This window comes from Amblyomma americanum, chromosome 1, assembly GCF_052857255.1.
Source record: "Amblyomma americanum isolate KBUSLIRL-KWMA chromosome 1, ASM5285725v1, whole genome shotgun sequence".
Taxonomy (NCBI): Eukaryota; Metazoa; Arthropoda; class Arachnida; order Ixodida; family Ixodidae; genus Amblyomma; species Amblyomma americanum.
In genome coordinates, this window is record NC_135497.1 from 502,143,413 (window position 1) to 502,161,417 (window position 18,005).

The 18,005-nt window shown below is 45.6% G+C and overlaps 1 protein-coding gene across 2 annotated transcripts; it reads left to right on the forward strand.

The window, feature by feature from the left end:
• Positions 1 to 3,986: 3,986 nt before the first annotated feature.
• On the forward strand, positions 3,987 to 12,298 carry LOC144106024 (uncharacterized). Of its 2 annotated transcripts, none has more exons than XM_077638887.1 (3): positions 3,987 to 4,196; positions 4,715 to 4,999; positions 11,222 to 12,298. In XM_077638887.1, exons 1-3 carry the CDS (start codon positions 3,999 to 4,001, stop codon positions 11,846 to 11,848), a joined length of 1,110 nt encoding a protein of 369 aa, XP_077495013.1. In that variant the 5' UTR covers positions 3,987 to 3,998; the 3' UTR covers positions 11,849 to 12,298. The 2 variants fall into 2 exon arrangements, with proteins under 2 accessions (XP_077495013.1, XP_077495014.1); XM_077638888.1 differs by having other exon boundaries at positions 4,715 to 4,984.
• The last annotated feature ends 5,707 nt before the right edge of the window (positions 12,299 to 18,005 follow it).

Below are 18,005 nucleotides of genomic sequence, written 5' to 3' on the forward strand. Positions count from 1 at the left end.
GATAAGTCGTGGTCCTGCTTACCGAAAACGCGGGAAAGGACGCTGCGATGCAGTGCAGTCAAAGCAGCCGACAGTACAACGTTTGTGACAGGAGGCAGAGGGTGCACGAAAGGAACCTTGCACGACCCGCAACTACCATATCAGTCCAGATGACATTGCGGACCGAATGCACCAGTGCCGTTGGATTAAGTGCGGGAATGCTGGAATGAGCACATCTGCAAAAAAAAAAACAAGGAATGACATACACGCAAGCATATCGCACTTCCATGTACTCACCGTGGTGGGCTAAGTGAGCGCGACTGAAGCCGTTGCGCCGCGGGGCTGAAACAATTAGGAAAACCGAACAGACCTTGGCTGCAGCGGAAACACGATGTGCCGCAGACCGTAGGCAGCGTCCGTTCTTCGGAGTTGCTCGACGAGGCTGGCGACAATTTCCGAGCACCGTGTACGGCCACAAGCCACATGTCTCAAAAGAATATGCGCGCCCGGGAGTTCGGCTGCACGACATAGTGGCTTGGTCGCAACGGCGTTCGGAACGAGCTTTTGTTTCGTGACGCAAACGATAGCGAGCTCGCATATATAAACCCCGTTGAGGCAGCGAGCAAAGCTCTCCATACCGGGTGTGTTCACCCAAGACCACACGCAATTCCCAAAAATAGGCTTTATGAGGTAGAAGGGCGACCCTTTCGGCATAGTGCGTAGTGCACCAGCGGCGTAGTGCATCATAATACAGCCAAAGCGGGATAACTAGAGTGCCGGTTAAGCAGCACTGAATAGTCAACCTTCTAACTATCACTGTTAAATCCCCCAATATCTTAGAGACGTGCAGCCCACCGTAAGCAACATCCAGAACACTCCAGAATTTCGAAAACGCAGCCACCCTCGGCGCTGTGGCCTAACAAATTTTGGCTATTTCCACGAGTTACGTGCAGAGGTTGCTAAGCCCGTAGGCCTCTCGCGCACGTACTTTTGTGTGATGTAGCCAATATTAGTTGGGCCACAGGGCCGAGGGCAACCACGCCCCCAAAATTCCAAAAACTGAAATGGATAAAACTTGCGGTAGGCTACACGTCCCTCAACTATCAAGGAACCCAAAAGAAAAAGGCGGTTATTAAACTATTCAGTATTACTTAACCAGCGTGCTAGTTACCGCGCCTTAGCTGTACTCCGACGCACCACGCCGCCGGCAAAGGTATGCCGGAAAAGGCGCTCTTCTAACTCAAACTGCCCACTTTCAAAAACTGCGCAAAGTCTTAGGTGAAACACCCTGCATACGAAGTTTCGTCGCTGGCTCAATACCTAAAGCTGACCTGACTAGTGTGAGCTAAACCTAGAGCTGAATGCGCGCCGCGAATCCTAGCTCGCCTCGCTTGCGTCACGAACCAGAAACCCGATGGCGACAGCCCATGAAACCTCTCCTCTACATGCTGCGTGTTGTTTGCTGGTTATTATTCAATGCTCGCGGGAACAGTGCGAGTGAAGCTTAAATTTTGACTAAAAGGTTTCACGGAAACATGTCGCCCTCGCCGCGAGGCCTTGCCTCGCACTCACCTTCGATGCCGACGGCCTGGCTCGGAGAGGCGTATTCCTCGGCAGTCGTCGGTAGTCCGTGAGTGCAACGGCATCCATGCGTCTCCGGTAGACGGTCAAAATCACAGCAACCCATTGGAAACGCGCACAGAGGCAGGTCCAGCACCACTTCCGCTTTTACGGCGAAAATAAGCTCTCGCTCCTAGCAAACACGAAGAATGACCGGCGGTCTTCGTCGGTGGCATTTTTAACCGCGAATCAGCCACTTGCGCATGCCCACTACTGTCGACTGCAGGCCTTTTCAATGGCGGTCGGCGCTGACTCACTTATCAGCGATAGAACTGTGGCGCCACTTCCATGGGCAGACGGCGCGTCGTCGCTTTTCTTGCGGCCAGACTTTTTTGTTTGTTTGTTTTCCTTCTGCCCCAGGCGCGGCTCGATGAAGGGATACCAAGACTGCTTCAGAGGCGCAAGTTTCGGCATGCATGCGCACTGTAGAGATTGGGCGACGTTTATCGTGTTTTTTTTATCCTGCGCTTAAAACAAAACGTACTAAAAGGATATGAACCATTTTCGCGTCCCTTCGTGTTAATTGAAAGAATCTAATGGGTTTCAACTTCCGTAGAGTGAGCGAAGTGCCTACAAAGCCATAGAGACAGTTGTGCGTAATACATCCCAGTGCACGTTAAAGAACCCCAGGGGGTCGGAATTTCCAGAGCCCTTCACTACGGCGTTCCTCATAGCATTGGATGCTTTGGGACGTTAAACCACCATAAACCATCTATACACTCAATTTTCCTGATTTCTTCTGCAGCGGCTTTAGACTGGTCGTGCTGTTAGCTCTTGCACAAATGAGAACGTGAAGAGACAAGACTGGCGACAGCTACTAACTGATTATAGTTGATAGTTACTGAGTTGCAGTTCATAGTTGGCGCCAGCCTGTCTCTGTGTGAAGAAATGGCGAGATGGTTTGGTTTAGGTTTATATTGGTCTAACCTCCCCGAGCGACTCGGGCTATGAGACGCCGTAGTGAAGGGCTCCGGAAATTTCGACCACTTGGGGTTCTTTAGCGTGCACTGACATCGCACAGTAAACGGGCCTCTAGAATTTCGCTTCCATCGAAATTCGACCGCTGCGGTCGGGATCGAAACCCACGCCTTTCGGGTCAGCAGCCGAGCGCCAAAGACTGCAGAGACTGCATTGTAGAAATGCGGAAGCATTAGCGTTTGCCGCTATGTTGGTGGCTCAGCCTTTCAACACCTACTTTCCCTCTCCGTTAACATCCGATCGCCACTCTTCGATCTCCGATGCTATCACTAGACGATGTGTACTTTTTGTTGCTGTACTCTGATTGGCTGTAGGCATGACGTCATCAGACGTATGGATGACGTCACAATATTTTGGCGTCACATGGCCTCACTGATTAGTTCCATTGGCTAATCCCATTAAGTCCGTAGTATATACGCCAGGTGTCGCAGCCAAATGACACCAAGCTTTAAATAAAAGGCGAGTGTTCTAGCCCAGTGAAACCACCAGTGAAACCAACTGAGGGTTGTTCAGTGTCGCATGGCCTAGTCAGAAGTATCCTTTTTTCGATCTTTAAAGTCAATTAGATGGGTCTAGATAGCCGATTTTATAGTTATTGAGGAAAGAAGTGTCAATGGAAAAGTTGCAGATCATCTCGAAAAACAGCTAGCAGCGTTGTTTCCACCAAGGTACGATTGACGTAGCTTCATTTACTGGCTTTAAAAGGAAGCCATCGCATAAACAGCTGTTGGCTCACATCTCCGCCCCAATGTGCACACAAAGGCTCATCGGGGGGCTCTCTTCAGAAGAAAAAAGGATTTCGTTCTCTAACACATATCTTGCGAGGTTCAAGTTCCACCGTTGTCGCGTGGTGTTGTCTATTGTGCGAGTTATGGTTTAGGGCAGGTAAAAAACTACTTTACGTAAACGGTAACTTTGCACGAACGTTTGCGTCAGCTGATTTTAAGTCAAAAGTTGAAAAGTTAGCTAATTAGACATAATTATTATCTATGAATAACGAAAAATGTACTGCTATGTCACGCGACTGTAAACAAACCACACTGGATTTCACGCCGCTGGAACATTCCGTGGTTGGTTACATTCAGCTTGGTTAGATTCAGCTAGGACACTTGGTGTTTATATATATATATATATATATATATATATATATATATATATATATATATATATATATATATATATATATATATATATATATACACCTGGGATGGTTCCTTACAATCGGTTGGGCAGCCTGCCACAAAGCAGGCTTCAGACAAACGTACGAACACACTATGTCTTAATGCCCGGAATGGCCACTATTCATGCTCCCGCACTGAAACCGGAGGCCTGAACACAATGGACTAAGTAGCTCTCCCCCCCTTTCTTAACGACATTGTGCCCTTTTTTGCAATGCGCAGGTTCCCCGTGTTATTGTGCGCATGCTCACCAGTCTGGCGATGCTGCTCACCTCGGCGGTGATCGTGGTCGGCATTCACATGTACGCGCGCACAGCAGATATGACAGAAGACACACTCTCGGTTGGTGGGAACCAAGTCAACAAGTTGCGCAAGCCTGACCCGCGCATCTTCGACCTGACGCTGGGCCCGCCACCTACGGATGCACCTGCGCCTCACCAGGTGACTCGGCTGCACTATTCAAAAGTCTTGGACAGGTATTCATTTATTCGGAACGCCGTGGTCGTGGAGATAGTGTGCTGCATGATGGCTTGCGGCAAACAGAACTTAAATGATTTTAGTCACCCTTGTTAGGGAGTGAGCTTGCAGCATGCCGTATAGGTCACGCTTGACTTATCTTTGTTCTCTTTGGGTTTTTAGGCGAATACTCACCTACTGGCGAATGCTCACCCACTGGGTTTGTAGGTAACTTGGGCTGATCGAGAGCACTATTTTTTTTAACTCCTCTGATTTATGGCGCTCTCTAGATATATTTCTATTTAAGAGGAAGATTAATCTTTTTACACTTGTAGTATAGGCGAGATGATTTAATCGGTGTTGGTTGTCGGCCTTACGAGCACTGCAGTCATGAAGCCTTGAATACAGCAATCTACTCATAGCAGGAGCAACTGCGACTACATTAGGTATCAATAGACTTTTCCTAAAAACGTATGGCTAATAATAAAGTTATTTATTTCTAGGGCTCCTTGAAGATGAAAGATGCACCCAGTTCACCCGAGACGCATACCACCACCCAACCGCCAACGGAAACGCGTTCACCAACAACTGAGAGCAGCGGAGGCCATACGACCCGCACTACCAGCAAGACCAGTCTTGGGAACATGACCACTGAGAAGCCGACGCCGACACGGGTGCCCGAGCAAACCACAGCGCCTGATCGGTCACCAGGCGCGAACGAAACGGCTTCAGACAAGCAAGGCATGAAGGATCCACCCGTCCCTACTACTAACGTCAGTGATTCCCCCGTGCGTATTGCAACTAAACGAAGATAAGCGCACGCGAGTGGTGCTGACTGGTAGGATACACCCGATGGTCAAGTAGTAGTAGGGGTTGATTAAAATAATAATAAAAATAAAGGAAAAGGTTTTCGCTAACCCCGCCATCTGCCACCGATACTGAAGCACCTAAGCTTGGACAGCGGAAATAAAGGATAGCTGGCAGAATGGACAAATGAAATGAGAGAGGTGAGGGGACAGGCAGAGAAAATAGGGTGGAGAGGTAGTATACACAAAAACTATTTACGCAATAATAAATTTGTACAGGTTGCGCGCGTGATTAGTTCATGATGAAGCATCGAAGGTCAGTAGATTACCACCTTCAAAAACTAACGCACAACTATGTTTATCATGGCTTTCATTTCCTGTTTTGAACACGTAAATCGATTGCCCGCCCTCAAGAATTATGAGTCCTTAGTTCCGTCACGTACAGCTACCCTCTGCGGAGAATGATTAGGAAACGTCCAGACGGTTGTGGGTCGCGCAGATTTCATTTTCCGTACGTTTTAATATTGTGTGTAATGCAAGCCATTATTAGCTTTAGTTTTACTACACCAAACACAGGAAACACAGGAAAGGCCACATATTGTTGCCCAAGCTCAGCAAAAATGAGCTTCCTTGATTTAGCTTTCACATCACCGTCTCTTTTTACCGATTTTAAATGGGATGTTTTAAATGATCCTCTGGGAAGTGATCACCTACCCACTGTCATCAGGCTCTCGTCTTCCACTCCAGTCATCCCCACAAGACCACGGCGCTGGAAATTTCACCTCGCCGACTGGTCACTTTTTACAGAAAGTGCCACTCTAGACAAAGAATTTTCTGAAGACCTCAGCATAGATGAAATTAATGAAAGATTTACTACATGCATAATATCTGCTGCAACACTCGCTATACCACAAACAACAGGACTCGTACAGAAGAAACACAAAGTATGGTGGACAGAAGAATGTACATTTGCAAAAAAACAGCAAAATAAAGCATGGGGCACCTTGCGCCGGTACCCCACTGCAGAGAACTTGCTCATTTTTAAGAGGGCCAAGGCGAGAGCGCGGTACGTGCGCAGGAATGCTGAGAAAACCTCCTGGCAGCAATATGTGTCCTCTATAAATAGTTCAATACCATCAAAGAAAATGTGGGACAAAGTTCGTAAATTCACTGGTGACCATACTTCCTTCACACTTCCGCTTTTGACAACACCCGGTACTCAAACAACATTAGAAGAACAGGCCAACATATTGGGTGAGCATTTTTCCACAGTTTCAAGCTCATCCAACTATACACAAACATTTCAAAAGCACAAAACAATAGTAGAAAAACAAAAACTTCCCTTTAGAACATGCATACACGAAGACTACAATCAGGTTATTACAATGCAGGAAATAAACACAGTACTAACATCCGGTAAAATGACAGCACCAGGCCCAGACAATATACATTATGCCATGCTTGCTCACCTCTCTGAGACTGCCATAGAGGCTCTCCTAAAATTTTTCAATAAAATATGGATGAGTGGAGAAATCCCCGAAGCATGGAAAGAAGCAATCATAGTACCCTTCCTAAAACCTGGCAAGCCACCAACTACTCCCACCAGTTACAGGCCAATAGCACTCACTAGCTGTATAGCAAAATCATTCGAAAGCATTCTAAACATCAGACTAACCTTCATACTTCAGTCCCGGCAACTTTTAGATATACAGCAGTGCGGTTTTAAAAAGACATGTTCCACAACCGATCACATCGTTCGCTTTGAGAACACAGTTCGGGAAGCGTTCATCCACAACCAGCACTGTATCGGGGTCTTCTTCGACATGGAGAAGGCTTACGATACCACGTGGAGGTTCGGTATCCTCCGTGACCTAGCGGACCTAGGTATCCGCGGCAGGATGCTGAGCTGTTTGAATGACTTCCTAACCAACCGCACGTTCCGAGTCCGCCTAGGTGCAACCTTCTCCAACACTTTTACACAAGAAACTGGCGTACCCCAGGGGTGCATCCTCAGCACGACCTTATTCATCATCAAAATGAACTCAATAGGAAAAGTAATCCCAAAATCCATAATGTACTCTGTTTACGTAGACGACCTCCAAATAGCATGCACGTCATCCAGCATACCCACCTGTGAGCGACAGATACAAATAACAATAAATAAACTGGCTACCTGGGCAGATAGAAACGGATTTAGATTTTCCCCTCAGAAAACAGTAGCAGTTCTGTTCTCTTTGAGACGAGGCCTACAGGCCAACCCCACAATATATCTAAACCAAACCCAATTACCTGTCAAACAAGAGCATAAATTTCTAGGGATAACTTTCGATAAAAAGCTCACTTTCTTGCCACATATAAACACCTTAAAGAAAAAAGCTTCCCAAGTCCTCAATGTGCTAAAACTACTGTCAAGAAAACGCTGGGGATCTGATAGGGCATGCCTATTACATATATATCGTTCTCTGGTTCGCTCTAAGTTAGACTATGGGTGCATAGTATATGGCTCAGCAAGACCGTCCTACATAAAACGACTAGATCCTATCCACAATCTTGGTTTAAGGTTGTCTTCTGGTGCTTACAGAACTTCACCAATAGCAAGTCTGTATGTGGAAACGAATGAACCTTCCTTAGAAGATCGAAGAACTGCACTAACTTGTACATACATCCTCAAAATCCTTTCTCACCCCAAACATCTCTGTTACTCAATCGTCACGAAATGCCCATCCAGAATACTCTTCAACAACAAGCCTCACGCAATTAAGCCGTTGCTCTTGCGCTTCGAAGAAAAATGCCAAGCACTAAACATAATAAATGAAATTAAAAATATTGCCCCAAGATGCGAAGCGCTACCACCGTGGTACACTCTTCCCACAGTGTATGACGTCACACTAACACGCCTCAGGAAAACTTGTACACCACACGACCAGATAATACAAGAATATCTAGCACTACAGGAAAAATACAGAAATTACACTCCATTTTATACTGACGGGTCAAAAACTCATGCTCATGTAGGAAGCGCAGTAATACAAGGAAAAAATGAAAATGCAGTACGACTTCCCTCATGTGCTACAGTTTTCACCGCGGAGTGTTATGCTATTAGTGTTGCGGTGCAGAAAATAACAAATGAAAACATCAAAAACAGCATCATCTATACAGATTCACTGAGCGTCCTTACAGCATTAAACTCTAAAAATGCCACGGAGCCACTGATTGGAAGCATCATACATAATATAGTAAAGGTCACAACACAAAAACATGTTATAAAATTGTGCTGGGTTCCCAGTCACGTTGGCATTCAGGACAATGAGAGAGCCGACATGTGTGCTGCACAAACCAGAACCATGGAAATAAAACATGTGAATTTGCCTCCTAGGGATTACATGAAGTTAGTGCATAGCAGACTAAGAGACAAGTGGCAAGCTTCTTGGGAAAATGAAGGACACAACAAGCTGCATACCATAAAGCCCATTATAAAAGAATGGAAATCATGCCACCATAAAGAGCGTTTTATCGAAGTAATTTTATGTCGTTTACGCATAGGTCACACACACATCACCCATAACTTCTTATTAACAAAAAAAGACAAACCTGTGCGTGAATGTGTGGTGAAGAGCTCACAGTAAATCACATTTTAATTTCTTGTTCGCATCTCGAAGAACTTAGACAAAAAGTTTTTACGGCATTTTACAATGAACACATCCCATTTCATCCCGCATTGCTTTTAGGCGAGCAAACACTCGTCGAATTTTCACTTGTTTGTAAGTTTCTAAAGAAAGCCAGTGTTTTAAATCTATTATAATGTAACCTCTGTACACTTGACATAGCATCATCTAACCTTGTGTTTGGCGCATGATAGCCGTAGTTGCTTATGCGCCATAAAACCCCATAACCAAAAACAACACCAAACCAAGTATTTTCTAAACACCCGTGGCCACAAATATAATGAATATGTCTAGTTAGATGGTGAAAAAAATCCCAACGACCCATCTCGATGTTTTATTAAATGCTGTTTCTCGTCCCCTCCTGGAAGAGTTAATTGATTTTTTGTATCTTAGCAACTGACTGGCGCCTAGTAAATCAATTAGAAATTAGCTTTACAACCACAAAAAAACAACTATGGCTTGAAGGTTGCATTAAACATGTAAGACTAATTATAAACGACGCGTACTAAAAAGAACCGCTCGAACCATAATGCTTGTTCAAAAAGAAATAATTTCCTTCGTCAACTTTAAACATAAGCACAAAACGTATCACAAAAATCAGAGGTAGCATGCATGTATACAAACTCCATCAACATGGACGGCGAGGTGTGTTACAAACAACTAGAAAGGTTTAATTGCACCGTAATGTAGTGAGAGACCTTTTTGGGGAGTGGAATAAGCGACGGAGTTGGGAAAATTGCGAGTTTTCATCGCACGTGACATTGCAGTTGAGTTAAAACGTGTTTTTGCCCGTTGATACACAAACTGAAACGAATCCCGCCAATTTTATTTTTTGCCTAAGGTAGCCTGAAAACTCCTCCTGAAGATAGAAAATATTTCACAAAAGTAGCTTAAGCCTCATTTTGGGCTGCCAGGAACGTTTACCAGTAACTTTTTTTGTCACACTGCAGAAGGTAGTTTATTCCTTCTATTCTCTTAATTCTTCTGTCCACGTTAGGTCCGCTGTTCGTTAGATTTCGGTAGATTTTTTTCAGTTTTTAATGGACATGTAACGCAGTGTCTAGGAGAGCCTCAAACTGAATTCTTCATTTTATCTTTTTCGGCAGTACTGTCTGCATAGTGACATGTGGCTAGTTTCTTCTAGTCTCAGCAGAGTTTTGACATATATGTGCCAAAGTGTAATACAAAGGTCCTAAAAAACGTCTTTTACTGCATAGGACACGATTAGCATTGTTCTGCGGTATAATATTGTTTCATTTTTAGCAATTTTCTCGATCTCAACTTCTGGCACGGAGCAAGTCAAGTCTTCCTCCGTGGCTTCTAGACTTGCGCGCCGTAAGGCCGTGACAGTGCCATGTGTACCCGTTTGTCTTCCACAGAGGGCGGTATATTTTGCCTAACAAGCCTGATTCAAACCACTGATTTTAACTCGACCTAGAGCAAGTTTCAAAGCAATAACATGCGTATCAAAGACTGTAACGTATCTGAAGTCCACGCTAGGCTGAAATAAAAATCATAACGCATTTTTGCAATCTAAGCCTAAAATATATTGACTTCAGTCTCGAGGCAGACCAGTGTTTCAGTTCGGCTAGTAAAGTTTTTCGGCATTTCCGCACACCACCGGCTTTGAAGAGAATATGTCTTTCGCTCCGCAAGTACCTATCTATGCCTGTTCTTTATCCTCTATATCAATGAACCATCGGCTGTTGAAACAAGTTTGGAAAAGTCCTTCCCCATTTCGGGCTCACAGTGTTCACGCGATATGACCCCAGCCTATTAAAAGTGTTTTTAGACTTAACGCAGTATTAATGGCGGAGCGTATGCAGCGACGAAGAAGGGAGAAATAAGGTTTTTTGCGCTGGAACATTAGGCTGCAGCAGCAATATTCCTCTCATATCCTGACGGTAGTGCGGAGAGATAGGAAGAGGTAATCTGAAAAAAATTGCCAGTTATTGTAGAAAAACATAGTTCTACTTTCATCTCTGAAGAATGTTCACTTACGCTAGTGTTCACTCGTAGAGTTTTCAGCAAAGCAACCGGATTACTAATGCGATCGTAACCGCTGCCGACCGTAATATTACTTTCAACAGCTTTTCCGCTCCGTCACTCCTGGAAAGCTTGCCAAAATTAACAGTTCTCGCCTGTTTACACACATCATATTCTTAACACGGAACATATCCGTGAACATATATCCTTTGGAGCGAGTTCGTTCGGCATGTTCTTAATCATAATCCGCCGGATGGTCAACAAGACTAAGTCAAGAAACACACGGATCGGCTCAAGGTTCATCCATCCGTATGCGTGCTTCTTCACTTTTGGGAAGCACATGACAAAAGTAACACATGAACCTCGCAAAAATATTTGATGTCCACTCGGGCCATGAGCTCCGTAGCCTATATATTTTTGAAGGAAACTGTGCATCTTCCCCAGTCAGCACTAGCGCTGCTTATGTGCTCAGTACCATCCACTGCCCAGTAACTTACCATGGTAGAGAGCCACGCTAGGAGCGGATAATCAAAGCTTACTTCTCCGCATGCAGAGCAGCAACGACAAGGATGGCACAGTCTGCCCAACCGTCCACAAGTCCTTCTGCAATGTCAACGGAGCGGCGCAGTTCTTCTATGACCCGGACGAAGGATCGTGCCTATCTGCGACAGTGCAGAGGGCTCACGTGTGCAACCGCAGTCCGAACCAATTCGCCTCCATCGAGGACTGCTTGGCGGCCTGTGTCAAGGGCCGGTGGGCTCCTGAGCACCGTTGCGTTCAGAAGCCGCGGTTCGTAGCCTGCACTGCTGAAGACGCTCGCGGTGACTGGTGGTTCCACGACGGCCGCAAGTGTGTCCCATGGTCCTTTGCGGGTGGCAGATGCCTGCTGGCCTCGGCACCCGTCTTTGACACTGCGGCCGTGTGCGGCGCGCAGTGCAACGATTCGCGGACACGTCGGGAGCGGGGATGCCAGCTGCCGGTGTCACAGTTGTGCGAACCTTCGCAGCTTCGCCTTCCGTTTTTTGCCGCTCCGTCGGTGACGGATAAAGGCACCGCGTTCCAGTGTCACAGGGTGGAGTGGGAATTTCTGCTTCGACACCGATGTTTATTGGGCTCCAACGCCTTCGTCAACCGGGATGAGTGCCACGAAACCTGTCGCCGTCGAACGCGACAATATTGACTGTTTTGTAGCGCTTCCTTCGGGAGTTGTCAAGATCGACATGAGCTCAGCTCATATATCTCTCTTTGTACAACAAAGCACATTATTCTTCGACACCTTGGATTTGAAGGCTTTTCTTCGCTTCCAATGTGGTAGCGTTTCTAAGAGTGAGTACCATAAATGATGCTTTTGTTTTTACACGTTCACAATGCTACCTTACTTTAGCGCAATTCAGATCTTTTCGGATGTCCAGAACGAATAATCGCAAATTTCATCATTTCGATTCAAAACCCCATGTTTATACATTACTGCAAGGGTAAGCTGACAGTAAAAACGGCAGAAATTCTACATAACTCGATTAGGAGCCACGTTCCTTAATTACTGACAACGAATACTTAAGAGGGGGCGCTTGGTTCTACAGCGTCACCTGCACAACATGTGTTGCCTGGACATACGACTCCGGGTGACGTCGCAGCGCCTAGTTAGAAAACACATCCGGCTTTTCCGCCCATATCTGCCAAGGGTGACAAAGCGTTTGTGTATACCGTCACGGTTTCCATAGGCACGCCAAAGTTATGTGCAGCAGCTGTTGGGTTTTGCTAGTGAATCATTTTATGCTGTGTGAAAAATAACTAAAGTACTAATTCTTGTTCGCTGTGCTGAAAAATTGAGTGCTTACCTCTGAGTCTTGATAAATATTGTTGTGCTTTATTTTTGAATGTTTTGCAATGTGCGCACTGTAGCAGAGCGAAAAGTTGACCATGTTTGTATTGGTATATTTTGATGGAAGGATAGTGCAAACAAGTCACGAGACACTGGAAAGCGCTCGCCGTGTGTGCCTTCAAATGTCCCGTCCTTTGTTTGCACTATTCCTCCATCAAATTGCTCGCTGCATACTAGGCATCACGACAGGCCGTGAAATGCTTGCTATTGAAACATGATCCGCAAGAAGCCTGCTTTAAAATGCATCCGAAGTCTGGTCTTGGGTTCTTCATAATAGTTTAGTTTAGTTTATGGGGGTTTAACGTCCCAAAGCGACTCAGGCTATGGGAGACGCCGTAGTGAAGGGCTCAAGAAATTTCGACCACCTGGGGTTCTTTAACGTGCACTGACGTCGCACAGCACACGGGCCTCTAGAATTTCGCCTCCATCGGAATTCGACCGCCGCGGCCGGGATCGAACCCGCGTCTTTCGGACCAGCAGCCGAGCGCCATAACCACTCAGCCACCGCGGCGGTCCAGGTTCTTCATAACGTTGAACCGCATAGCGCTAAATAATTTTAACAGAAAACACCATCAAATGGCATGAACAAAAAACTTCTATGCAAGGCTTCTTTAGATCCAGTTCAAGCAAAAAATGCGAAAGAAGGTGCCCGGCTCTCCCTTTGCATCAGTACTCTTGGAAGCCGAGCAAGCTGTCTGTACAAAAAGATCAAAACAACAAAATCATCGACGCCGGCACTAATTCCTACGCCCGCTATGGCCTCGTTCCTAAAATTTAACGAACGGTCATTTGGCAGTCGTTAAGAAGATCAAATCGAGACTCAACCTAAGCATGAAGAGTCGCATAAGTAAAAGTGAATAGCTTTAAGACCTTTGCAAACATCATACACGTGAAGTAAAAAATTATCTCAATTAGAACCTCTGATATCATTCTTGCAAAATATCAGGAGAATTTTTTAATTTTTTGAGAAGGCTGGAGATCTAGAACAGGTTGAACCGCAATAGCAGTCCCAAAATATAGGAGTACTGCTGTTGCACCATTTAGTCAGAGAGATTAGTCGCACTGCACGTGTTTCCTTTTTCCATGCAAACATCTGAAGTTCTGAACAATGGAGGAATTAAATGACGTCCTCGAATGCTGTTGAATTATTTTCATGAATCAACTGAAAGGAGCAGTGCGTGTGCAAATTAACCAGTATATTTACGTCGAGCGAGAAGCCGGGAAAATATTTTTTTTCAGATGGTCAGGGAATGTGAACTTTGATATACCTATATGTCAAAGGAAACTGCGGTGTAAACTAGCAGCAGGAAAAATAAGCTTAGGAAAAAGTTGGCTCATTGAGGAGGTTGGTCAAGTGCAATCTTTAACAGAGGTAGTTGGACAAAGCCGTCAGGAAAGCGAAGATCGGACATATAGGTTGAGCAAATCTAATTATTATAATTTTAATTGTAGTATCTTAGGGACGATTTATCGAACACGCCTCCTCAACGGAAGGCAGCCTTAATATGTCGTGTCAGTTCTCTCTGGGTGCAGTATTGTCAAACCGTTAATAATTTGTCGTCATTGTGGTCAACCGCTCACCTTGTGATGCTTCTGCACTGGCAACACCACTGATAACAGCGCAATTTCTGCGTACGTAAGACGCAGAAAAATTACTCCCGGTTCTTTGCGAAAATCGAATGTTGTGTTGTATCCAAGAACACATTTGCACCGGGCACTTCAATGATGACCACGTGACGGTTTGTGATGGTGATTTTGCCCATCCGCGGCAGGTTGTAAAATACCCGCCGTATTCCTCGCATTTTTTAAATATTTTTGCGTCCTTCCTATCTGCTATTCTTATCTACTTTTCTCGCTTTTCCTCCGAGCATAGCAGAGATCCGAAATTGCTTTATTATGTCTAGCTTGTTTTCCTTTGTTCTATTTTTCTTCACAGTAATGCTCAAAAGGCTGGCGACAGGGACATCAGGCGTCCTGAAGAATCTGCCCCTGAAAATTCAAGCAAGTGAAGCAGACATTTAGCAGTATATTCCATTTTTGATACCCGTAGCGCCATCTAGTAGCATACCAGACACCTGTTTCCTCATACATCCGGCTGTTCCTGTGTGTTCACTTCTCAGTACCCGTGGCGCCATCTAATCAATTATGGTGGAACCCTCTTTTCTCTACGGCTGTCACGAATTGATTTTCTTGGTACTGGTGCCGTCATCTAGTTTATTATCTTGGAACCCTTTCTTTCCTAAGCTTGAAACGCTGATGTTTGGTATCAAGCCACATATATTATTGAAATGTCCGCGTAACTTGGGTGTATCTGTCCAAGTTCGTATTTGAAACTTCCGTCCTGTTAAACTTTAATGATCTGATAACGTCATTTAGTTATAAAATTTAATGAACTCTTGCTCGATGTTAAACTGTGAAACAGCATTCTTCGGAACCACCGCACCTATATTTTTATGTCTGTATTTTAAAGTTGAGACACTGGGTGGAGTTGTCGGAAATATAATAGACTGTTGCCGTGAAAGGTCTGCCTGCAATGAGCTAGCGCTGTTCTTTGATGGAGCCGCCATTATTCTCGCTTTTAAATTTTCTCTGAATTTTAACGCGAGAGCATTAAGATTTTGCGCGACAGCTTGCTTTTGCTTTATGATATAACTGCGCATGTTCTTTGACAGAATACCAACCCTATAGAAACATAAATAAGGCGAGATTTTGTAGTCAATAATTGATAGGCGGACACACTGACGGTGGCTTTTTCACATTTGAAAGACGGCTAGTGTGAAAGCGTGCAGAGTCTTTGGGCGTATTTTCAGCAATTCTTGGTCACATTGTGAAACCAGGCAACAGGTACTGTAACCATGCGACCAGCATTCTTCTTCCGGCCACCCTTCGTCATTTCCATATACCTGCTCGGTCAACTTACTTCTTGGTCCTGGCGGCTTCGTTAACCTCTGTGACATTGCTCCAACACCTCTGTGAGGCAGGCGTGACCCTTTACTATGGCGTAAAAGCGGACGCGTAAACGACTATCATGATGCCTTGAAGTGTGCTTTCAGACCGGATGTTGTTAGCAGTAACTGCACCAAATATGCAGACCCAGGCATCCACTAACGGCTCGAAAGATAGTCTCAATACAGCCAGTTGCATTTCCAACATGACGCTCATTTTGGTTTGCACAGTTGCCGAACTTAACGAATCGCACGAAATAGATTGAATCAACTGTTTCCTTCGGCAATGACTGCAGTGGTACGGACCTGCTAGAGTGCCGGAATGACGTCCAGTTCATGATGCTCTGGACATTCACCTTTTGCCCTCCTATGGGTCGTAACCTAGGGACGTGTGGACTGGTCAACGAGCTAAAGTAGCGGCGCCTAATATCCTTCCGGGCGGGAGCTTATGATGCGCTTCCAACAGGTCCTGAACCTGCAGTACCTCCGCTTGGAATGTGTGCGACTGCGTGAAGTCTCGGTTGATAGACTGCTTTGAGTGCTCCAGTGAGGCATATTCTGCACGATTGCTTCTGCAGTTCAAGCCCTCCTTCCCCAATCCTCGGGAGGAAAGCAGTGCTCAACGTGCACATGTTAGGACTGTCATGTACACTGTGCAGCGGTTCCAGTTCATCATCTCCGGCCACCCACTTCTTCCAAAGCGTACAGGAGCTCATTTGCAAACCATCCCATTATTACACATACTATATTTGCGTCTTCGTTGCACGTGTCTCAAGATGCTGGATGTATTCGTGAATGCATGACAGAGAAAAGCGACGCAGATGAACTGTCCCTCTAGCTGAGGAAGCTGCTTTAATATTCAGCCTTCTAGCGGAGCTACTTTTCTTCGAAGCGTTGCTGCTATTTGGTACCGCACGCCAACGAGGCCTGTGGCTTGTTCCATGCACTTTGGAAGCAGCACCGGTGCGGACATGAGAGCGCGCATGTCTTCGAGTGGCAGGCACCCGGTCCATAGATGGCATTCATACATCGTTATAACTTGTGCTAAAAACGAGTTCGGCCCCGCCGCGGTGGCTCAGTGGTTAGGGCGCTCGACTACTGATCCGGAGTTCCCGGGTTCGAACCCGACCGCGGCGGCTGCGTTTTTATGGAGGAAAAACGCTAAGGCGCCCGTGTGCTGTGCGATGTCAGTGCACGTAAAGATCCCCAGGTGGTCGAAATTATTCCGGAGCCCTCCACTACGGACCTATTTGTTCCTCTCTTCTTTCACTCCCTCCTTTATCCCTTCCCTTACGGCGCGGTTCAGGTGTCCAACGATATATGAGACAGATACTGCGCCATTTCCTTTCCACCAAAAACCAATTATTATTATTATTATTATTGAAAGACTGAAGCAACCAGCAACGTCGGCGCATTCACTCTGCAATACATCTTTAATGTGGCGCATGGTTTGAGACCTGATCTTTTCAGGACAGCAAATTTGTGGGGCGGACCACTCCACTGGGCCAGTCTATGTGCCTTCAAGAACGGTGACGTCAGGGCTTGACTATAATGTTTGGCGATTAGAGCGAGACTTTGATTTGAGCTAGTTGGTTGTAGCATGACATGGTTTAGGCAAAAAGCGTACAGGCGCTAGAAGACGGATACAGCACACACACACAAGGCAGGACTTGGCGATTACTTCCTTTAGCAGTTCTTTGATACACGAAAGAGCAGCGGTATTACCGATACATGAAATGGGCGCCACCGCGGTGCCTGTCCGCGGCGGTCGAATCTCAATGGAGGCGAAATTCCAGAGGTCCGTGTACTGTGTGGTGTCAGTGCACATTAAAGAACCCCAGGTGGTAGAAATTTCTGGAGCCCTTCACTACAGCGTCCTCTGTAGCCTGAGTCGCTTTGGGACCTTAAACCCTCATGAACAATACACCGATACATGAAATGCTCTTTTTTATTTCAGATGTGAGGCTGCTGGAATCATTTGGTGAAAAATAAATCATATGTGTCCTTTGCGCATGTAGCGAAAGACAACGAAAACTAATGCAAGTACGATGCCGCTAGAGGTGGACATCCACCTCCAACCAAGCTTTCATGATTTTCAAGAGAAACCGTACTGGGCATCATTCTTACGACGAGGAAAGTTCAAAAAATGGTCAATACACTTTTGTCTAAGCACACGAGAACAGATTTTGTTTCCCTGGGCATCGGTATATCATGAAGATTGTTCGGTAGAGGAGACCGCGGAAACGCTTGTCATCACTACAGATACTGCTTTGGTTTGTCGTCAGAAAAGTAAGCAAGATTCGCTAATGAAAATAAAAAAACTTGATTGCGGCTATCATGGCGGTTTGTTTCTAAACGTTTAGGTTTAGACTGATATCAGAACCTGTAGAGATTGGGCTAGTTTGTTGACATAGCCCTGCGTAGTCAGTTTGTATGCATTCATCAGCAAGAGGGGGCGGAATAACGTATAATAAATAGAAAACAAAGTTTATGGAGATTTGCACGAAGAC